The sequence below is a fragment of the Saccostrea echinata genome, unplaced genomic scaffold (genome assembly GCF_033153115.1).
Source record: "Saccostrea echinata isolate AGI-Se365-2 ecotype Australia unplaced genomic scaffold, CSIRO_AGI_Sech_v1 ptg000009l, whole genome shotgun sequence".
NCBI lineage: Eukaryota > Metazoa > Mollusca > Bivalvia > Ostreida > Ostreidae > Saccostrea > Saccostrea echinata.
Window position 1 is genome coordinate 3,337,502 of NW_026889758.1, and position 23,608 is coordinate 3,361,109.

The window sequence follows — 23,608 nt, forward strand, 5'->3', positions numbered from 1 at the left end:
GTATATGCTATGTCTTTAAATAGATGCGACAAGTAAACAAATAAGAAAACAGAGAAAACGTTTTTCACGTGCAATAGATGATATCAAATTTGCTGTTTACATGAGTGTATATTGTTTACAATGTGTTAACAAGCTTATTGAGAATCACGCATTAGCTTCTAAAAACTGTATTTTTCTGTGCTATTATGTACAAGTATTTTCTGAGTCAATCAAAGTTCACAACATTGTGTGTCTATCGTTTTAGAGCCATAGCACGTTCAATGAAAAATGATAAAATAACCAGTGTTCAACAAAATGACAGAATCAGTGATATCCAATTCTCAAGAATATCAGAGCTTCCGTAGCTCTGTACCACTGAAAACAGTAAGTATTTTTTTGAGTAATATGGATATGTCCTAAAATATATGTGTGTTGTTTGTAATTTAGCACAAGGAAAGAGGATAATATGCGACTGTGGAGGCGAGTGGAGTTGTGTATAACTAAATACCTATTCACTTTTAACTTGGATCTGCCTCTTCAAACCACATGAGACGTTTGGAAGGTCTAGACTGTGATGTCACATGATATTGAATGTTAATTGGCAAATCATTGCATTTCCATAACAAAGTCTGAAAAGTGCAAATTTTTATCAAAGAACATTTAATTTACTATCTATCTGTAATGTTTATGAAACAAATGTTAAATCAAGGTGAGTTTATTTTTTGGTTAACTTTTGTCGTGAATGTGAAAAAGGAGTTTGCTGCGAGATGCACTTTGCAAAGGATTGTGGGTCCAAAGGCTATTGCAGAAAAAATTCATTTGGATCAATGTGCACAGTCCAAATTTTCCCTGCGCTTGCTATTAAGAAGTTGATGACAGAGCTACATTTGTTTCATTGGTTTGATTTGTAGAATCTTCACAGTCAAATTGTACACCAATGAACCAAAACCAACTTCAACTGAGTGAACTGACTTACAATTTACATACTACATAGGCAAATTATTTCATATCCATGATTGCTCTGTTTAGAGAAATGGATAGCATAGGCTTGATATAGTCAAGCTTGTGGAGTTCCTCTGGGACACGAGAATCTCTTTGAATTAATAATTTCAGTTTCCAAACTTCCATAAAATTTGGAGACCAACATTTTTGCTAACAATTAAATACCCAGTAGTTATCAAGACACAACCAAAATAAAGAATAATATATAAACAAGGAGAGTCAGTGCTTTCCCTGATGGACAATTCATCAACTGTTGTTAAGTCTTTATTATCTTTTGTATTTTAGAATCAAATTTTTTACTATATTATCATTGAACAATCTAAGGTTTCAATTCACACTTTAACTAACCCAGAAGTACACAAGTATACAGTAGTATCTGTAGTAGAGCTATATTACTGCACTGGTTCGTTATACCCCCACCACTTGAAAAGCAGGGACTATATAGTGATGGGGATGTCCATCTATCTGTCTGTCCGCTGGTCATTACGCTTGAAGGTGCACATCCTTTATCTGCAACGCTTCCTACACTGCTGAATAAAATTTAATGAGACTTTCACAGAATTTTTTTTACATATAGTGCCAATTATGCACCTCCTATTTTATGTTTTATTCACACATTTTTCGAGTTTCGCATAGCATAATATGGACTGTGCCATTCTTTCTATAATATTGGGGGTACCCATCAGCAATGCATCCTATAACACTGAATAAAATTTACTGAGACTTTCACAAAATCTTTTTTACATAGTGCCGTTGTGCACTTCCTATAGGTTTTGATGAAATAGGTACATGTATTTGGAGTTTCCCTTAGCAAAACATGGACTCTGTCATTCTTTCTGTAACATTATCTCTTATCCACAATTCCTCCTATACCACTGCATAAAATTTAACGAGACTTTTCCAGAATCTTTATTATACAGTGTCATTGTGCACCTCCTATTTTATATTTTGATTGGACAGATATGTTTGGGGTTTCCCTTAGCAAAACATGGACTTTGCCATTAGACTCATGTGGGAGTAAGGGGGTATCTTTTTCGTGAGCTCAGTGCTCACAGTGCGTCTAGTTTAATTTTGGAAACTTATGGTAAGAAATGAGTTTTAGTGATGTTCCTTGAGATGACCAAAGTCTCCGAGTTAGCAAGCTCTGTCTTATGTAGAGATACTGAAACAATAACAAAAATAACAGAGCACTCTTAGGCAAAAATTAAAAAAAGTTTCTCTCTTTTAGAACATTTATTTATGCAAACACAAAGTACCCAAAGGTAATAATAAAAATTAAGGACTTTTAATTCTGCAGTACATTGTTGATGATGATGAGAGTAAGGAATGGAAACTCTATGATGCGGGTCCCAAACAAGTGAAGTGTCCCCTGATCTGTTTTCCTCCAGCTAGTGGGACCGCAGATGTCTTCTTCAAACAGCTTCTGGCCCTGTCAGCTGTAGGATACAGGGTTATATCTGTAAGAAATCTGTTATTGTCAGATTTTAGAGAGGTTAAGTTCTTATTTGTTCTATTATTTAAAAAACATGAGAAAATTTTTATAATTCATATAAATTTTTGAAATTTTTATAGGTTGAGTATCCCACATACTGGACAATGAGAGAGTTTTGTGATGGATTCAAAAAGCTTTTAGACCATTTGCAATTGGATAAGGTAAAGGTGTTTTTGAGAAACAAGCAAGCTAACTTTTGAAAGAATGAATGAGAATGTAAACACACACTGAATACTACTCTAATATATAATTTAAAGGCTTGAATTTTTTGATAAGGTACATGTATCAAAGGCTTTTTGGTATATTTAGAAATATGGCATTTTTTAGAGAAGGTAATGCTAAACTTCTGCATGTAAGTGTTTGGTGTTTAAGTGAAAGTGTAAAGTTACAATCTGTGTTTTTATTATCTTTTTTTCTAGGTTCATATATTTGGGACCTCATTAGGGGGGTTCCTTGCTCAGAAGTTTGCCGAGTTCACACATCGTTCTCCTAGAGTGATTTCCCTTATCTTGTGCAATGCATTCTATGATACTACTATTTTCAACCAAACTAACTCAGCCCCAACGTAAGTAGACAAAAAAAAAAGATTGAAAAGAAATATCAATAAGATAAGGGACAAGGTATGGTTACAGCCAAATTTGGCCTCTAATTTTATGTAAAAATGAAATCACAGTTGAAATTGTGGTCAGAGTTTGCAATTAAGAACCTTAGAACCTAAGAAATGTTGCTTGTTTTAAAATCTGCAATAATTTTGATTCAAAGCATATACGGAGGCCACAAGAGGGTGCCAAAGTAAGACATTTTACCAAATTTCTTCAATTCTGGTGGAATTTTGTCAATTTGAGATTCTTCTTACTTTGGTAAATATAAACCACAAGCTGGTCTATCTGAGATTTTTATACACAAGATGCATCTGGTACTTGTGCATGAAATATTTAAATTTGGTTGATAGGCAAGCTTGTGTTTTCAGAAACATTGTGCTTTAAAATTGATCAAAATTTGCAAAAAAGAAGGGAAAAAAAGGAAAATTTGAAAATTGGCATACTTTGTGATCTTCCTGTGACCTTTATGTATCCCATAACTTACAATCAATTCTCATTTTGTATCAGAGATGACTACAGGTTTTTAATGATGAACTATTGCATCGTTCTTAGAGACACTCCAAACCAGGGACCAAAAAGGGGTCTTAGCCTATCTTGTCCTTTCTTTAACCTAGTTGAATTTTCTTATACATGTACATATTACAGTTATACCTTAGCGGCAGAGACTGACAAATATTCAGGAGGATCAATTAATTAAAAAATTTGTTTGTCTGTTATGCAAGTTAAAAAAAGGCAGGTTTTGCAATTTAAATCCTCTGATACCGGTACTTTATTTACCGATATCATGAGTCACCTATAGGAAGCACAGATCTAGCTGGTACAGGACCAGCAAGTAAAAGTCTTTATATGGTCCTGTGGACCAGTGAGTTAAAATATTAGGCTGTAAAACAGTGTGTACATATCTTTTAGGTTTTGGATGATGCCAGCCCTAGTTCTTAAGAAAATGGTGATGGGAAACTTTGACAGAGGCTTTGTGGACAGTGATATATGTGATTCCATTGATTTTCTTGTAGAGAGGGTAATTTTATTGATACATGTCTATCTGTTTTTAATGCTGAATTTGAAAATAATAAAATGAAAAAAATATACAAAAACAAAACAAAAAAAAAACACAACAAAAAACAATTAAATATCAATCTTTACAAATACATATACTGCATAATCTTAAAATCAAGATATCACAGATTTTTGAGCAACTGAAAACATGTCCCTTAATTGTTTTTTTTTTTTTTTAAGTTTTGATGTATATCCTTTTTATAAATCTTTATGCAAGAGATTTCTGTTTTGGTTGCAGCTTGACAGTTTGAGTCAGTCTGAATTGGCTTCTAGACTTACCTTAAATTGTATGAACTGTTATGTAGAACCTCAGAAACTCCAAGGCGTAGATGTGACTATTATGGATGTAAGTAGATATTAGAGAACACACAAGTAAGTTAAAGCCAGGTATGGACATTCTATGCATGTGATTTAATTAAAACACATAAAATTTTCTCTATAGTACAGAGAAGGATTAAACTTACTTTCTTGTAAATACGCTTTGGCCTTGTGCTAAAGTTGTTTTGTTGATGATGTTTATTTTTATTATCAAGCAGTAAAGGACATGTACAATGACATCATGATGTGCATTGGCCATAAAATGTCATGGGTGTTATGTACTAAATAGAAAGTGATTTTAAACCTTCTCCGTATAATAAATCCACCTCTTTAGTTTTTTAATTAGCTTATTTGCATAGAAACCCATAACTAGCCTAAACTCACTTACGTACATATCCTTCATCTGACAATGAAAGTCAGTTTTAATCAATTTGAATCACTTGTGCATCACTTGTCTTTATACTTGCATGTAGCAAACACTTCTTTTATAGTTGTAAATTATTCTGAAACAAATGTTACTATTAATGTGAGGTTATTTCAGGTGTTTGATGACTGTGCGTTGTCTCATGCTGTGAGAGAGGAGATGTACAAATGTTACCCGGATGCCAAACGAGCTCACCTGAAATCAGGTGGTAACTTTCCATATCTAAGTAGAAGTGCAGAGGTTAATATATTTATTCAGGTAAACTTCCCTTGTCTTTTTCCTAGGTACATGTATAGTTTCAATTTCAGTTGAACATAGGCACAGTACAATGTCAGTTGAACATGGGCACAGTACAATGTCAGTTGAACATGGGCACAGTACAATGTCAGTTGAACCTGGCACAGTACAATGTCAGTTGAACAAGGCACAGTACAAAGTCAGTTGAACATGGGCACAGTACAATGTCAGTTGAACACGGCACAGTACAATGTCAGTTGAACACGGCACAGTACAATGTCAATTGAACATGGCACAGTACAATGTCAGTTGAACATGGGCACAGTACAATGTCAGTTGAACATGGGCACAGTACAATGTCAGATGAACACGGCACAGTACAATGTCAGATGAACACGGCACAGTACAATGTCAGATGAACACGGCACAGTACAATGTCAGTTGAACATGGCACAGTAAATCTACAGATGGTTATTTTGTGGTAATCTAAGATGCTGATAAGCTTTCTGTACAGTGTTACTTTTGATAGTAGCAAAGATAGGAGGCTATTTTTTCTGTTTAAATATAACATTTAAACTGCTCTACTAGCCACGATAAAAACATTTTGATAAAGATATTGTAATTCCCAGATCAGGTTCTACATACTTTGATAAACAAAAGAAATATGATCAGTATCTGTTACAAATTTCTTTTATGAGATGCAAATTTTTTCTACAGTTTTTGTTTCATTTTACGTTACTTTTTTTTGTAGATTCATCTTCAGAAGTATGATGAAACAAGTGAAAGTGCGAAGCTTAACACAAACACAGAAAACACAGATACAGAGACCTTGTGATTATATTGGGCCGACCTTTATTTTCTTCTTTCCAATACTATCTCTATTGAACATTGGGGAAAAACAATCCATTCCTTATGTTGAAAGTTATAAAAGTAACTTTTCCTGTATATGCACATCATGGTGTTAAAAATAGGATGCAACATTGTGGGTTTTTTTTTTGTTTTTAACAGAGAGACATTGTTTGTTGTGAATCGGTCTTTGTAGATCACAGATTATCATATGAGTACTTATTATGAAATTACAAGTGTTGGATGAAGATAAATGTTAATTGTGAAATTACATGACACTTTACCATTCATTTTGTACAAAGTGCTTAAATATTTTATAAATATTAAATATGTACTATGTACTATTCATGAAATTTGTACAAAATGCAGCTTTTTACAAATTAGTTATAGTACAATATACAGTGTTATGCAGTTTACATGCATGTCTACAGTATGCCTGCTTTTATAGTATTGCATGTTTTGAATTGGATATATATTGGTGTTAAATCTAATTGACAGATACATGTACCTTATTTAAGAAAATGTTAGTGATTTAACTATATATTTAGGTTGTATATTTTAGCAAAATTCCACATTTCAGTCAGTTGTGCCTTACTATGTACTGAGGTACAGAAGGGAAAAAATTTAAAATTACTGGTGAATCAATGTTTGTTAACATAAAAAAATCTTGAATCTGGGAATTGTACCTCAGCTATTTATTTCATTTATTTATTTTTTCTTTTTTTTTTTTGCATATTTTTATTTTATTTGTGACTCATGATCAGGTTTCCAAACTAAGCATTTGAAGGATCAAATGCTTTTATTTGAGAAAGAAAGAAAATAAGATATTTGTAGGTAAATTATGCACTGAAAGCTAATTATATATTTGTTTGCATGTGAAAATAAAACCACATATTTTGTTTAAATGCATCTTTTCTCTACAGAACATACAGGTATTTATACTCCAACTGGTAGCCTGCTAGAATTTCAGTTAAAATATTTCACCCTCATTTATTGATTTAGACATTACATAAATCATATTTTTATCTTTATAAGTGTATTGTTTAAATTTGCTCTCTTTAAATTCTCTGTGTAATGGATATTCAATTTGTACTTCAAATACCACGGAGACTGAAGCTGCACTAAATGAGTATGTTTGGTATATCACTTGTGATATGCTTGAAAAGATCAAAATCTAATATTTGCTTCTGTAGAGTACAAGTACAATGCAACATCAAAATTATGCTCTTGACAAAACTTCCTTTGTAAAAGTGTGCAGAAGTTGAATGTATATTGCTTGCAATAATTTAAAACAATGCTTAGGACCAAAAACACTGAAAGTATAAAATAAACAAGTACATGTAGATAGATGCTGCATCTGATGCTGATAAGAGCATATACATGTGTCCCTTGACAAGTCACTGAAGCATAAAAGATCCTGATGTAGCATTTATTTCAATTTACTACAATGTATACATCAAATAAATATCCAGAGATAATTTTCAGTTGTAATCAAGCTAGATTTGGTAAAATTGTGAGATAACAAATTTTGAAATTCAATATATTTATATTAAATCAATTTCAATTTAATTTTTAAATTAATTAATTGAAATTAATTTTTTACCCATGGTACCATCTTTAAACAAACGTTTGCTTGCCCTTTCCCAACTCAGGTTAAAAAAAATTGGGTTGGTAGATAGGGCAAAATCTCTATTTTAAAAACACTTGACAAAATGTGAATATGAAGTTAAAATACTTATTAATGTAATGAGAAAATTATGAATGAATAACAACTACTAGCATATGAAATAACAATATGGCAACTTATAGCAAAGGTTAAACTTTCTCAAATGCAAATCAGATATGTTGGTACCTAAAGCAAGGTCTTGTCTCAAGGAATATACCTGTGAAATATGAAAGCCCTAGCATCAACTATGGAAAAGATATAGAAAAGGTTAAAGTTTTTCAAAAGTATGTCAAACTTCAAGGTCAAAATTAATGGTGCCCAAGGAAAGTGGTGCCCTTCTCACAAGAAATACACACATGACATATATGTAAGCCCTATCACCAACCATTCAAAAGTTATGGTACCGACATGGTAGGCTAAGTGAAGTTGGTAGAGAGCGCTCGCTCCGTGATCGGTAGGTCGTGAGTTCAAATCTTGGCTGCAACTGATCTAAGTTGATAAGAAAAAATTGGTAGCAACTGTTCCTTAGCCAAGCACTTGGCACATTGAAGTGAAAGTTGCAGGTCCTTTGGAAGAGATCTTAATAACCAAGGCCCCATTTCATGGCAGGCAGTGGCACGATAAAGGTCCCTCACTGCTCAATGGCCCTGAGTGCCAAGTAAAGGTCTAAATTTTAAGCCCCTCAGCAGTAAATGGTGATGTCTCTAAATGAGTGAAAAATTCTCGAATGGGACATACAACAACATACAATCAATCAATAAAAAGTTATATGGCCAAGGTTAAAGTTTCAAAAGTAAGTCAAACTCCAAGGTCAAAGGGTCAAAGTTGTTGGTATCAAAAGTAAGGTCTTGTCACAAGGAATACACATGTGAAGTATGAAAGCCCTAGCACGAACTGTTCAAAAGTTATGGCCAAGGTTAAAGTTTTCCAAAATTAGGTCAAATTGGTGGTATCCAAAGAAAGGTCTCGTCACAATGATTACATATGTGAAGTATGAAAGCCCTAGAACCAACCGTTCAAAAGTTATGGCTAAGGTACTAGTTTTTCAAAAGTAGGTCAAACTCCTAGGTCAAAGGGTCAAAGTTTCTGGTATCCAAAGTAAGGTCTTGTCACAAGGATTACATATGTGAAGTATTAAAGCCCTAGTGCCAACTGTTCACAAGTTATGGCCAAGGTTAAAGTTTTTTGTAAAAGTTTGCAAAACATGGTCAAACTCCAAGGTCAAGGTCAAATATTATGGTACCCAAAGAAAGGTCTTGTCACAAAGAAATACACATGTGAAATATGAAAGCCAAAGCTCCAACCAATCCAAAGTTATGGGCAAGGTTAAAGTTTTTGTGGACAGATAGACGGATGGACAGGGCAAAAACTATATGCCCCTGAATCTTTGATTATGGGGGCTTAAAGAAAAATGATTGTTTCCTGGAGGTTAAAAGAAGTTTTGAGTCAGGCCAATTTTAGTCAATCTGTCAGGAGAGGGCAAACAAATGATTTTTTCTAAAGATGGCCTGGACATACAGATGAATAAACAGACAGAGAGTGAGACATGGCATTTATAAACTAACAAGCAAATTCAAAGAATTATGGTCCCCCACTTCCGGTGTCTAAGTGGGTAGGATGCCATTATTAATGGCAAATTGTAACTGTCTTGTTTGTGTGTCCTGTCTTGTCTGTGCATCATACAAAAAAGACATAAATTATTGAATCAATAACAGTTATGGCAAAGATTATAGTTTCTCAAAATTTAAACTACATCAAACTTCAAGATCAAGATCATGGGGTCAAATATCATAATACAATCCGAAGATTTTGACACAGGTAATACATGTGAAAAAAATATCAAAAACCAGAGTATACAATCGGAAAGGTCTTGAAACAGGTAATATACATCTCAAATGTAAATACCTTAACTTATCTCAATCAAAAGTCATCAGCAATGTAAATTTTTTTTAAAATTAGGTCAAACTTCAAGGTCAAGATCATGGGGTTAAAAAACATCGTACATTTGGAAATGCTTAATTGTCACAGGTAAAGTATGTGTCAAATATGAATGCCTTATCTTCGCTCCTTCAATAGTTAGCAACACTGATAAAATGTTTGAAAATTAGGTCAAACTTGAAGGCAAAGGTCCCGGGGTCAAACATCATAGTACCACTTGTAGAAACATTTTGACAAAGATAATACACTTGACAAATATGAATGCCCTATCATATGTCATTCAAAAGTTTATCACCAAAGTTTAAATTTTTGAAATTAGGTCAAACATAAAGGTCAAGGGGTCAAAAACTATTGCATGATCGGAAACATCCTGTCACAGGTAATGCACATGTCAATATGGAAGCCCTATCTGTTCTCAAAAGTTCTAAGCAAAGATAAAATTTTGGAAAAGTAGTTAACACTTCAAGGTCATGGGTCAAAAACTATAGTGTATTTGGAAAGGTCTTGTCACAGGTAATGTACAGGTAAAATATGAAAGCCTTATCTCTTCTCATTCAAAAGTTATGACCAAGGTTAAAGTAGTGTTTAAATTTTTGAAAAGTAGGTCAAACTTCAAGTCAAGGGGTCAAAAATCACATATATTTGGATAGGTCTTAATTGTCACAGGTAATGCACATGTCAAAGTTATAAGCAAAGATAAAATTTTTGAAAAGTATGTCAAACTTCAAGGTCAAAGTCACAGGGTAAAAAATTATAGTGTATTTGGAAAGGTCTTGTCACAGGTAATATACATGTAAAATGTGAAAGCCCTCTCTCTTCTCTTTTAAAAGTTATGACCACAGTTAAAGATTTTGTGACAGACTGACAGACGATTGAAATTTAATGTCCCCTCGCTTTTGCAAAAGTGGGGGACAATACCCAGAACTCTTTTTTTGGACTTAAGGTTAACCCTACCCGTTGGACTTCAAGACAGTTTAAAGTTGCACTGTGACTAAATGTACCATGTCTTTTTTATTTTATAGTTTTCTACATGTATAGAATTATGGTGATTTATTTCTGCCCCCCGCTTTTGCAAAGGGACATTAAAACTCATTGGTCTGTCAGACTGTCACAAAAACTTTAACCTTGGTCATAACTTTTGAATAAGAAAAGATAAGGCTTTCATATTTTACATGTGCATTGCCTGTGACAAGACCTTTCCAACTGTAACATGATTTTTGACCCGTGACCTTGAAGTTTGACCTAACTTTCAAAAAATTTCACATTAGGTATAACTTTTGAATGAAAGAAGACAGGACAGTCATATTTGACATGTACATTACCTGTATCAAGAAGTTTCTGAATGTGCTATGATATTTGACCCCCTGACCTTGACCTTCAAGTTTGACCTACACAGTCTTTCTCAAATAACTTTTGAATAAGAGAAGATGGGGCTTTCATATTTAACATGCACATTACCTATGGCAACACCTTTCAGAATGATATATTATTTTTGACTTCATGACATTGACCTATAATTTTTAATAACTTATCAAAAATTTTAACCTTGGCTGTAACTTTTGATTCAGAAGAGGTAAGGTTTTCATTTTTTTTTTCACATGTGCATTACTTGTGACAAGATCTTTCAGATAGTATTATATTTGAGTTTGATGCAGTTTCGAGAAGTTTTAATCTTTGCAATATCTATTTCTTCAATAATTAAATTTTTTTGGTATGATGCATAGACAAGACAGGAAACACAAACAAGACAGTTACAATATGCCCTATATAATTGCATCCTAACCACTAAGACACTGGAACTCACTGTGGGGGATCACAATTCTTTGAGTTTGCTTGTTGAGATTTAATATTTTCACTTTCATATTTGTCACACAATAGGCATTTTGCTTGCCTTGTTCACCCAGTTTCTTTGTCCATTGTCTATTGTTGTCATTGCATGGCTTCGTCGTAAACTTTTCACACTTTCGACTTCTTCTTAAGAACCACTGAGCCAATTTCAACCAAACTTGCAAACCACTTGCAACATTTGTTCAAATGAAGGGTCAAACCCTCTTTCAAGGGGAGATAATTAAGAATTAGGGAAAATTTAATAGCATCTTCTGAAAATCCTCTTCTCAAGAACCACTGGACCAGAAAAGATGAAACTTGCATGCAAGCTTCATACATACTGTAGATTCAAGTTTGTTCAAATCAGGACCCCCAAGGGTAGGATGGGGCCACAGTTGGTGATCAAGCATCAGTTACCATCCTATCGTGCCTCAAAAGGTATACATTATAGAGAAAACACTATTTTTCTATGGCCATATATAATATTTTAACTTTATATTGATAGACCAGGTGTTGTCCACTCAATATTTTGAGGACCCTGCTTGACAGACATCAAACTTCGACTATACTGGTTTCCTCTAAGAATAAATGACCCCTATAATTGATTAGGTCACATTAGATCAAACGTCAAACTGGGCATAAGAAGATACTGACCACTCAATATAACACACCTTAAATTTGGTACAATGGTTCCCTTAAGGATTGGATGACTCCTATTATTTTTTAGGGTCACAATGTCAAGGGTAAAACTGAATATAGGAAAATATTGACCATTCAATATCTTGAAAACCCTTTGCTTGATGGACATCAAACTTGGTACACTGGTTCCTCTTTGGGTTCCCCTATTGATTTTGCAGTCAAAAAGTCAAACAATAGACAGTAGACAGAGGAAGATATTATTGTCAGGTGAGTGTTGAAAACCATTTGCTTTAGAGACATTAAATTTAGTACACTGGTAACCTTGAAGAAGTAAATTACCTCTAGTGACATTGAGGTCTGACAGAAATCAAACCAAGTATTATGTATGCTCCTGACTAGAGGATGACTATAGTTGTCATTAGGCCAAAAAAAATAATAGTCTTGTTTCCTGCTTCCTGACCAACCCTATTTTTTTGCACCTGACTCTAAAGTTTTTTTAGTTTTGGGAAAAAAAATCAGGAATTTCGAGTTCCAAAATTGAAAAAAATATATATATATATTCAAGTGGTATTTCATGAAATTGTATGTTTTAAATATGGACTTTCATAAAATACCACTTGAGTTGTGCATCAAAAGACATGAAATTTAATTTTAAAAGATAATATTGAGCTATGACATGTTTAATTTGGTTTTGAATTAGTTCATATCCAAAAAAATATCGTTGAAAAAAATAAAATAAAAAAATAAAATAATTTTTAACAAGACCATTATTTTTTTTTTTGGCCTTACAGACATTCAGTATCATAACTTTTATCATTCAGTATCATAATTATGCTTCACGCCTGCATATTTATCATGAAGCGCTGACACGCTTGAAATATGCCTTTGTGAAGCGTCATAGTTCATGTCCTCATGAATTCTCAAAAATTAATTTCATTTCTGTAACCAGAAGTCTCTGACGAGACTGTAGCTCTACTGGTTGTATTTATAAAGGAAGATAAAAGTAGCACTTGGACTTGAAACTTTGCAACAGCAATAAATAGAATAATGATCCTTGGTTTAGTCTCTTTTGTGGCAAGATTTATTATTATATCAGACTAAAACTGTAGTAGGAGTAGCCTTTTAGAACAATTTTACAGAAATTTTGATTTAAGTAACCATGGCAACATCATTCAACAAAATCAAAAAACACTAACACCAATTATGTATCTCTGTAGTCTACTTGTATGCCACATTATACTGAAATCAGACAAAAAGTGTAGGAGGGGTAGCGTTTTGAAAGTATTTCTAGAAAATTTCTATTTTTACTAACCATGGCAACACTATTCATCGAAATCCGAAACTGGTACAGAGAATTATGTATCTTAGTGTAGTTTACTTGTGTACTAAGTAATACTAAAATCAGACCAAAACTGTAGGGGTAGCATTTTGAAAGTATTTCAAGGATATTTCTATTTTTAGTAACCATGGCAACAATGTTCATCGATATCAGAAAATCAATATAAAGAATTATGTATCTTAGTGTAGTCTACTTGTTTGCCAAGTTATACTGAAATCAGACCAAAACTGTAAGAGGAGTAGCATTTTGAAAGTATTTCACAGAAGTTTCTATTTTTAGTAGCCATGGCAACACCGTTCATCGAAATCAAAACCCGATACACAGAATTATGTATCTTAGTATAGTCTACTTGTGTGCCAAGTTATATTGAAATCAGATAAAAACTGTAGGAGGAGTAGCATTTTGAAAGTATTTCAAGGAAATTTCTATTTTTAGTTACCATGGCAACACCGTTCATCGAAATCAAAAACCGATACACAGAATTATGCATCTTAGTATAGTCTACTTGTGTGCCAAGTTATATTGAAATCAGATCAAAACTGTAGGAGGAGTAGCATTTTGAAAGTATTTCACAGAAATTTCTATTTTTAGTAACCTTGGCAACACCGTTCATCGAAATCAAAAACCGATACACAGAATTATGCATCTTAGTATAGTCTACTTGTGTGCCAAGTTATATTGAAATCACTTATCAGATCAAAACTGTAGGAGGAGTAGCATTTTGAATGTTTTTCACAGAAATTTCTATTTTTAGTAACCATGGCAACACCGTTCATCGAAATCAAAAACCGATATAAAGAATTATGTATCTTAGTGTAGTCTACTTTTGTGCCAAGTTATATTGAAATCAGATCAAAACTGTAGGAGGAGTAGCATTTTGAATGTTTTTCACAGAAATTTCTATTTTTAGTAACCATGGCAACACTGTTCATCGAAATCAAAAACTGATACAAAGAATTATGTATCTTAGTGTAGTCTACTTGTGTGCCAAGTTATATTGAAATCAGACCAAAACTGTAGGAGGAGTAGCATTTTGAAAAATTGTTTACAGATGGACGGACAGACAGACGGATGGACGACGGACACCTTACTATCGCATAAGCTCTTCTGGTCTCTGACCAGTAGAGCTAATAACATGTAATTCTAACAAACAAAAGAAAAACTGACCATTATATTCCATTTAATCTCTAAATTTGTATACAGGAGGTTTATAAGAATACAGTGGATAGTTATTTTTCTTTCCTACTTTCATTAAGTTGCCCTTTAGTCTGTTTGGGACTGTCCAGTTACTGTGATCAAACAGTCGATCACAGACTGTGAGAGTTGATCTTCCTTTGATGATTCTTTTCCATAGAATTTCTTTCTGAGAAATACTGGACAGCCTTGCTTCAAGTCCAAACTTGTGAATTCTTTTCCAGCCACTGAATCTATATTTGTAGTATGGATATCTTAGTTTCTTCCTTGGGTTTTGTGGTTGTTTTAGAAATCGCACCTGGTTTACAGAAGTAGAGCATGGTTCAGCCAGTAAATTGTTCTGCCCGACATTACAGCAGTTGTTCCTTCTTTGACATCCCCAGAAACTTGAAGATAAAGATTGTATGTGACGACTTTGAAAATCAACAATAGATGCATGTTTTACTCCAGTTGTCAAGTTGAGAAGGGCACTTCTGCATAATGAAAGGGCATTCCTGCAAGAAAAAACAAGTTTAACAAATCACATAGTGCCATGTTTATCAACCTCTACCAGGTCCCTGCCTTTACGTAACAAAACCACAAAATCATATCATACATTCCTGAAATTACGTGATTATTTTCTGTCAAATAAATAAAAAACATATTTGAAATACAAATTGTGCGAGCTTCTGATGCAATCACTCAGCTCTCTGTTGAGGAAACTCGAGTTGAACAATTGGGGAACAACAGTTATTTTAACATCTGAACATGCAAAAAAAAAATTGCTTACGCATGACATAGACTTTCTTAATATGTACTGTCGAGTAATTAATCATTTCTTTACCTAGTAGTCTGAAGAAATTGCACATTCGCCAGCATTTTCTCTGGTGTAAAGTTTGTCACCAATCGCAACTACTCGGACTTTTACGTAACCTTTTAAGAAAAAATTACGAGTGTTTCATGCTGCCTGCTTAGTGCTTAATCCAAATGATTTTCATCAACAAGATTATATCATGAAAAGCAAAATACAATATAAATTTGTGTTTTATAAATACTTGATGATAATTCAAAAAGTGGAATGGCTAACAGTCGAATAACTATTGTACAATGTAGTGTGGTTCGACTTCTCTTCCGGTTTCTTTTGTTTTCCTTGGTTGCGGGATATGTTCATCCTTTTCCTTTAATCATGGTATTTCCCTTATATCAGCTTTTAGTTTTCGAATTGCTTTTGATCTTGAATTAATCAAACTTCAAAAAAACTTTACTTAATGCAGGGACTTATATACTAACTTTGTATATAGGGTTCTTAAAATATTATCTTCATTTTTATGTCAAATATCTGATATTAGAAAAAAATGTTTTAGCTATAAATGAGTAACTACATTGTTATGAATTATTTAGTATCGGATGAGTACACTACATTATTTGCTACACCGATTGTTTGTATTCTAGTTGTGTTCTACTGTATTATTATGCTTATTAATATGTTCTGTATGGGCCTTTACCAATTACTGTAATTGTGTTTGTGCCAATAAAATATTTGTATTTGTATAGGTCATAAAGGATACATTTTTTCTTGTCTTATGCACATTATTTAAAAGCACTGCATGATTGATTATCTTGATTTCAATTTTTTTGCTGAAATTTTAACTTCATCAGCCTGATTGCAAAAAAGGTATGTTTCATTTTGATTAAGTGTAATTTTAAAAAATAATTTTCCCTAAATGTGTCAAACAGGCACGTAATATCGGGGGGGGGGGGGGGGGCAGGGTGATTTACCTGGAGAGTAATCTTTTGGACATGTGCTTGAGGACAGGACCCCCTCCCTCAATATAGAACTCCGGATCCTTTAAACTTTTTTCTCATAAAATATCTCTGAATGACATTATTTTTTTCCATAATCCATAGTTCCATATAGTACTATCAAAAGAAAAATTACCTAAAAAAAAAAACATTTCAAAAAATTTCTACGCCCCACTTTAACTCTTTTAAAAAAATAAACAACCTTGTTAATTTATTTAAGGAATGAATTTAATAGCTATCCAATTTATACAGTATAAACTGGGTTGGGCCAGTTTACGCTTTATAAACCCCAGAGTGATTTAATATGTTGACGGTGCGACCGTTGGGGCGAGCGCATTGTTCACTTCATTTTAAGGTCAAGATCTAGTAAATGAAAGGTGCCTACACGTTTTTCAAATTTGACGTGCGATTTCTTTTAATGATCCTTTACAAGTATAGCTTGGTAAAATAAGGTGTATCGGGACATAATTTTTAGGTAAACTCAACGAGAAAACATGTTTTAAACTGTCATTTTCAATGAAAAATGAAGAAGGTCAGGTATAAATTTCGGAGTTTTTTCCATCTCAGAAAGAGGAAATGTATCTATATTGCCCACAGTCTCTCAGAAAAAGGTTTTTCGTATCTTCTTGACCTCTGCTTATAAATGATATTTAATTGAATATAGGTATCGGGGATACTTTTGACATGATTTCAAATTGAATTCCATCAGAATGCTTCATTTTCTACATAATTCTATTACTACCATGAAGTACGGGAAAAATTCAGTTGAAATCAATTATGACGTCATAATGAATCTAGCTTCAAAAAGACAGTCTAAACTCATTTACTAGCTCTTGACCTTAAGATCCGCCTCTTCAAACCGCACGAGACAATTGGAACGTCTAGACTGTGATGTCACTGACGTCGTATGTTAGTTGCATTTCCATAAACAAAGTTTAAAAAGTGTGAAGATTTTAACAAAGAACATTTAATCTACTATCTGTATGCAATATCCGTTAAATTAAGGTGAGTTTGTTTTTTGTGATTTTTTAGTTGTTGTTACAGCGCGAACAAAGTTAGCAGCGAGAACAAAAAGCGATGCATTGTGGGTCCAGAATTACTGCAGAGAAAAATTCTATTGAATGGATGTGCAGTAGTCTGAATTTTCTCTCGCCCAGGCGTTGTCGTTAGAGCTCGCATTGACGAGCGGCGCAAAGCGCCGCTCGCTGCGCTCGCTATAAAAAAGAGTAAACTGTTCCAACCCAGTTCATACCATATATACATTAGGTAGCTATTAATTTCATTCATAGGCTGATAATTTAATTTCATTCATTTAGTGTAGGAAAAAAAGATGATTTCCCTTAAAACATGACTTCAAATTGTACAAAATTTAATTGTAATGTCAGGCGGATCGTTACATTTTTGACGCAAGTCATTGTAATGTAGGCAACACAATTTATACAATATGAAGTAAATTTTTCATCCAATCAAATACCACATTATAACCAGAATTAAATTATTAAAAGAGTGGGGTTTAATTTAATAATTATATAGAATTTAATTTTCAGACATCTTGTCAATTCCCCCCCCCCCCCCCCCTTTGAAAAAACAGTGCTACATGTTTTCAAGTAAACCGCTGATTTACTTCAGTAAAGTCTTAATAATTTAATTCCTTACAAAAGCTGTTGACTTCTTTATTAATATTGATTTTGCAAATATACCTGAGATATAACATTTTAATTGACAGACTTTAGCTGATGACATGCCTTCTAGACAGGATAATTAAACTGCTCTCATAGTGCCATGTCAGTCTGAATCAGTTTGTTCCAGAAAAACTCAACTTTTTAAATTAACCTGAATTGGCCAAAAAAAAAGAAAGTTTAAATGACCCTTCTTATTTTGAGAGTGATCAACTTATGCATCACTCAAATATGAAATGGTCATACATAACAATCTTGACCTTTGTCATTGACCTATTGTCAATTGACCCAAATTTCTTTAGATGTATGTCCTTTACTATCCTCTACAAACATGGATATAGTAATTATGAAGTCTGAAGTTTGACAGACATGTGCTTAATATTCGGTTCACTTTTTTTCTTCAGGAAAATGCATACTAGAACTTGACAAAAAATACTAAAACTTGCAATGTAATTTTATCATACAAAGAAGACCAATTTCAATATTTTATTACCTGTATGCAGTTTGGAAAATAGCAGTATGCAAAGCAATGAGCAGATGTTGTCAGTCAGGAAGGTCAAGAAAAATAGGTCCAGGACCAGAGAATGATGATATTGTGGAACTCAGACCAAAGAGGTATTTAAGAATCCAGCATCTAAATGCTAGACCACGAGACAATGCACTGGAACAAGAACAAGAGGTAAGACAAGGAACTGATGTGTCAAAGTTTTCAAGTTTTTTTTTTTTTTAAAGGAAAGCAATATATTCATAAAGATTATTTTTTCTTTCAGTTGTATTTAAGAAATCATAATTTATCCTACACAAATTATGGGAAAGTCAAGTCCAGTATCAACCAGAAAAAGAGTGCTAGAGACAATCCAAAATCAGATTCTCAGAGGGATCACTTTGAACCAATTCATCCAAACATGGCTAAAGGTCAGGAAGAAAAGGGGATTGCAAGTAGACCTACATCTTTTAATGCACATCGTTTTCCATCTAATTCTGGTCCATCAAGAACTTCAATTTCTAGGGATTCTGTTGGTGGAGAAACAATTATGTCCTCTTCAAATGTAGAAGTTTCTTTAAATCTAAGAGGTGATGAGGATGCATTTATGTCTGAAATTGAGGAAAAGGATGAACAGTCTGTAGCAACCAGCCGATCTATGAAAAGTGCTGCATCTGAAATTGTGAAAACTAATGGTGCAGGGTGTTCAAAGGTTAATGGAACTAAGCAAGATCCTGGAGTAGTGCTTTTCTTCATTCATGGAGTGGGAGGTTGCTCAGACATATGGAAACCTCAGATTGACTATTTCGCTAAATTAGGATATGAAATTGTTTGTCCAGATATGATTGGACATGGACTAAGTTGTGCTCCAGATAACAAGAAAAGCTATCATTTCAGGGAAATTTTACGAGACATGGAGACTATGTTTGATGTATATTGTAAAAGAAGTAATATTATTATAGGTCATTCATATGGGTGAGTATTTTGTCAATTAAGAAAGAATTATAACTTTTAACAATTTTTTTTATGTTCCGTTTTATGCAGACACTTATTTTCATGATATGACTCATTTTCTAATTCTTATGAGATTTTCAATTATTTTTTTTCAATTTTTGAACAGTTGTGCTTTTGCAACTGTCTTAGCTAGACAGAGAGCAAAACGAGTCACCAAGCTGATTTTGGTCAGTGGAGGAGGACCTGTTCCCCTTGCCCCTCAGCCTGGGGTTTTCTCCCTGCCAAGTTGCATACTTGCATGCATCAAGCCATGCATATCATGTCTGTTTACGAGGTAAATATTAATTATATATTTCATTCAGAACAGAAATATCATAAAGAGTGTTCAGTACATTTTTAGCTCACCTGAGATAAAAGCTCAAGTGAGCTTTTCTGATCACATTTTGTCTGTCATTCATCTGTAAACTTTTCACATATTCAACTCTTCTATCAGGAACCAGTGGGCCAATTTCAACCAAACTTGCCAAAAAGCATCCTTGGGTGAAGGGGATTCAAGTTTCTCCAAATGAAGGACCATGCACTCTTTCAAGGGAAGATAAATAGAAATTAATAAAAACCTTAATGGCATCTCAAAAATCTTCTTCTCAAGAACCACTGGGCCAGAAAAGTTAAAACTTGTGTGAAAGCTTCATTATATAGTGTAGATTCAAGTTTATGACCCGTAGATTCAAGTTTATGATCCTTGGGGATAGAGTGGGGCCATAATAGGTGATCAAAGTTTTACATAAGAGTGGAAAAAAATCTTTTAAAATATTCTTCTTAAGAACCACTGGACCAGAGGAGTGCATGCTTATGTGAAAGATTCACTACATAGTGCAGATTTAAATTTGTTCAAATCATGACCCCAGTGGGTAGGGTGTGGCCACAATGGGGGTCAAAGTTTTACATAGGAATATGTAGGGGAAAATTCTTTAAAAATCTTTTTCTCAATAACAGCATAGGGCTCCATGTTTAGTCATATTTATATTGATATATTAATATTGTAACAAGTTTAGGCCAGAAAAGATGCAACTTACATGAAAGCTTCATTACATAGTGTAGAATTCAAATCATGACCCCCATGAATAGAGCCACAATGGGCAATCAAAGTTTTTATCAGAATATATAAGAAAGATTTTAAAAAATCTTCTTTTCAAGAACAGTAAAGCCATGTATTTAGTCATATGGAAGCATACTCACGTAATGTAGATTCAAGTTTGTTCAAATCATGACCCCTGGAGCTAGGGATTGGGCCACTATGGGCAACCAAAGTTTTACATAGGAATATACAGGACATTTTTTTTTAAAATCCTCTTCTGAAGAACAGCAGAGCTACATGTAGGTTTAGTCTTAAGGAAGCATTTTCAGGTAGTGTAAATTCAAATTTGTTCAAATTATGACCTCAAGGGGTAGGATGGGGCCACAATGGGCAATCAAAGTTTCATATATATATATAAATATATAAATATAAATATATATATATATATATATATATATATATATATATATATATATATATATATATATGAAAAATCTTTTTCTCAAGAACAGCAAAGCCATGATTTCTTACTGACTTACTGCCCATGACACCTTTGGTGTGTAGGGCAGTAACAAGGGTTCTCCATCCATGTCTGCCACAGGCTAGCTTTTGGAGTGTGCCCCAGCTTCTCTTTTGTTCTTTAAGTTCAGCTTCCACTGTCCGCCGCCTATGACTCTGTCCTTCCTCTCTTCCGTTTTCCCTCTGGTGTCCAGAAGAGAGCTGTCTTTATAATGCTGTCCGAGTCGATATTATTGACAAATGACAGTGTCTATGTTTTGCTACTGGAAACCTGAAATATGTGTCAGATCAAAAAGTAAAATAAGAGGTGTACAATGGTATGTGTACCCCCATCACTATACAGAAAGGATGATGTGCCTTACGGCCCCCGGCAAATTGGCAAAAAATTAAATATCAAAATTTTACTCTAATTTTTGCATGCACTTAATCACTGATATGTGTACCCTCATGGAATACTACTTTTACCGAAAATAGAAACATTATTTGGAAGATATATGTCTTTATTTTGAGTAGGGGTACCATGTTTACATCCAATTCCCATTTAATTTTGGCCCCGCCCCATTCTTTGAAGCCCTTAAAATATACGAGCGCAAGTAGGTACATTTTTCTCCTTTGGCTGGTCACTGTATTTTATTGAAATCTACCTATATGTGAAAGGAGAAAAATGTACCTAACTGCGCTCACATGTGTTTAAAAAATTGTAAAATCTAGCTGGCCTTTCCCATTATGAAGAGATGGACGAAACCATTTTTTCTGACATAAAAATACATTCATATGCTAATTGAGGCACCGGCGTGACTTTCTAACTGACCAATCAGCTAAATGAGTTACATTACGAGTGAGTATCACAATTTTATGCTTGAAAAAAAACGGCATTTTTTTTACTTGCTTTCTGATTGACACTTTTCATGCATTTCAGTCACAGATTAGACACGAATCAGCAATTTCCCTGCTCATAATTACAAAGAATTGATTTTTAAACTTGCATTGTATAATTTCATAGTTTTGTAAGGCGTTTGCTGGGCAATTGGATACATGTATATTCCGGAGTATCAGTGAATACTAGTTTCATGTGCATTTCTTGGCCCAAAACAATAAACGCTGAGGTTCCATGTATATTACCATATATTAAAAAAGCCTTTGCTGACCATTAAAAGTTTTTAAAAGTAGTAGTTTTTAGAGAAGTCCATTCCCAAGTAACTGCAAGCCCTATCAGACCGAAATTGCATAAATGTCGCATCTAGGGATGCGCACTACTAGATTATTAGTTTAGTGTGGGACTTTGCCTTACTTAAAAACAACATTTGTTGAGGTGAGCTCTGTAATCTCTGATTTTGTATTTGAACCTCAATATTTTGAATCCTCTTATATCTCTCAGTTTCTTTTCGGTTCCATCGAGTTCAAGATAACATAGGTAGACTGAATACCAATTTATTGCTTTTTTGCAGAGGTGCTTTCTATGACAATTCAAAATTGTTAGTAGAAAAAAAGAAAGCTTTTGACATTCCCACTTATGTCCTGGACTACATTATGAATGGACAATGGTGGCTAGATGGGGATGACTTGTACCACAGCTGTATTAGTATGCCTACATTACTTATCTGGGGTCGATATGACAAGTTCGTGTCACTAGAAGAAGAGGAGGCTATGAATAAGGTATCATTTCAGTTTTCATCATTTCCAAACCTATTCATTGCATTAGTCTGCTCTTGTAGCATTAAATTAATAAATAATATTTTTCTCCCATCTCTCCTACAAAATTATGAGCATTTCAATATACATTTAATTTCTATATTACATCCAATAAACAAGTGCTCATTAAAATGACATTAATTGATGATCAACCCTCAAATACATCATATCAGTATATTTAGACTCTGTAATATTGTAGATTTTAATTGAAGCATAATTGAAGATAACACATGAAGAATATTTCATGTATAAAGATGCTTTTGTAGAGATTGTCAGTCTGTATCTTAACCAAATAAATAAGTTGTAATTATTCATTTTTTACTCATAAAATTTTTAAAAGGTAATTATCAACTGTAAACTGGAGATTGTAGAAGAAACTGGCCACATGGTGATGATGGAAGCACCAGAACATTTCAATGTCATTGTGCATCAATTTATAACTCAGGAAGTTATAAAAGCAACAAAAGACAATCAACAGAACAAGGAATATAGCCATGCTACTGGTATTTCTGACAATCAGCCAGAAACAGGCAGGTCCACAAGAACAGCTACTCTCTGGTTTTCACCTCGACGAAAACGACTTGACAGTGCTACAAGTAACAAGTCCATAAGTTCTGTAAAATCCAGCAAGTCCCGAAAATCAATGCCACATGGAGTGCTAACACACAGCTTACTATGATTGTTAAAGTTTAGAATATTTTGTAAGAAAGTTCATGTACTAAGTACCCATAAATTTATAACTTGATTGGGATTGTGATGAATCGTATATAGTCTGCCCCATGCCCATGGTACTTTTTGCGTTATATCTCAAAATACATAAATATCGGGCTTTCAAACTAAGTTCCATTTATGGATCATATT

At 33.7% G+C, this 23,608-nt stretch overlaps 2 protein-coding genes across 2 annotated transcripts; one reads left to right on the forward strand and one right to left on the reverse strand.

Annotated features, from left to right (window-relative positions):
• The first annotated feature begins 238 nt into the window (after window positions 1-238).
• LOC133181483 (uncharacterized) lies at window positions 239-23,515 on the forward strand. Its single transcript, XM_061315975.1, has 14 exons — window positions 239-363; window positions 2,279-2,440; window positions 2,554-2,634; window positions 2,893-3,038; window positions 3,985-4,093; window positions 4,370-4,477; window positions 4,991-5,131; window positions 5,862-5,942; window positions 15,652-15,727; window positions 18,524-18,699; window positions 18,791-19,479; window positions 19,625-19,792; window positions 22,504-22,711; window positions 23,088-23,515. The coding sequence occupies exons 1-14, from the start codon at window positions 295-297 to the stop codon at window positions 23,424-23,426; spliced, it is 2,553 nt and encodes an 850-aa protein (XP_061171959.1). The 5' UTR covers window positions 239-294; the 3' UTR covers window positions 23,427-23,515.
• On the reverse strand, window positions 14,529-15,450 carry LOC133183177 (uncharacterized). The gene is made up of 2 exons (XM_061318128.1): window positions 15,383-15,450; window positions 14,529-15,053 (listed from the first exon to the last, which is right to left on the reverse strand). Exons 1-2 carry the CDS (start codon window positions 15,415-15,417, stop codon window positions 14,546-14,548), a joined length of 543 nt encoding a protein of 180 aa, XP_061174112.1. The 5' UTR covers window positions 15,418-15,450; the 3' UTR covers window positions 14,529-14,545.
• Window positions 23,516-23,608: the final 93 nt, after the last annotated feature.

What these genes read in the sequence shown, in the direction of transcription:
- LOC133183177 (XM_061318128.1), bottom strand. Translation starts at nt 15,417, where the DNA reads ATGCTGGCGAATGTGCAATTTCTTCAGACTACTAG. An exon ending in CAATTTCTTCAGACTACTAG is followed by an intron (nt 15,054 to 15,382) that starts GTAAAGAAATGA and finishes TTTTTCTTGCAG; the next exon opens with GAATGCCCTTTCATTATGCA.
- LOC133181483 (XM_061315975.1), top strand. Translation starts at nt 295, where the DNA reads ATGACAGAATCAGTGATATCCAATTCTCAAGAATATCAGAGCTTCCGT. An exon ending in ACCATTTGCAATTGGATAAG is followed by an intron (nt 2,635 to 2,892) that starts GTAAAGGTGTTT and finishes CTTTTTTTCTAG; the next exon opens with GTTCATATATTTGGGACCTC. An exon ending in ATATCATGTCTGTTTACGAG is followed by an intron (nt 19,793 to 22,503) that starts GTAAATATTAAT and finishes GCTTTTTTGCAG; the next exon opens with AGGTGCTTTCTATGACAATT.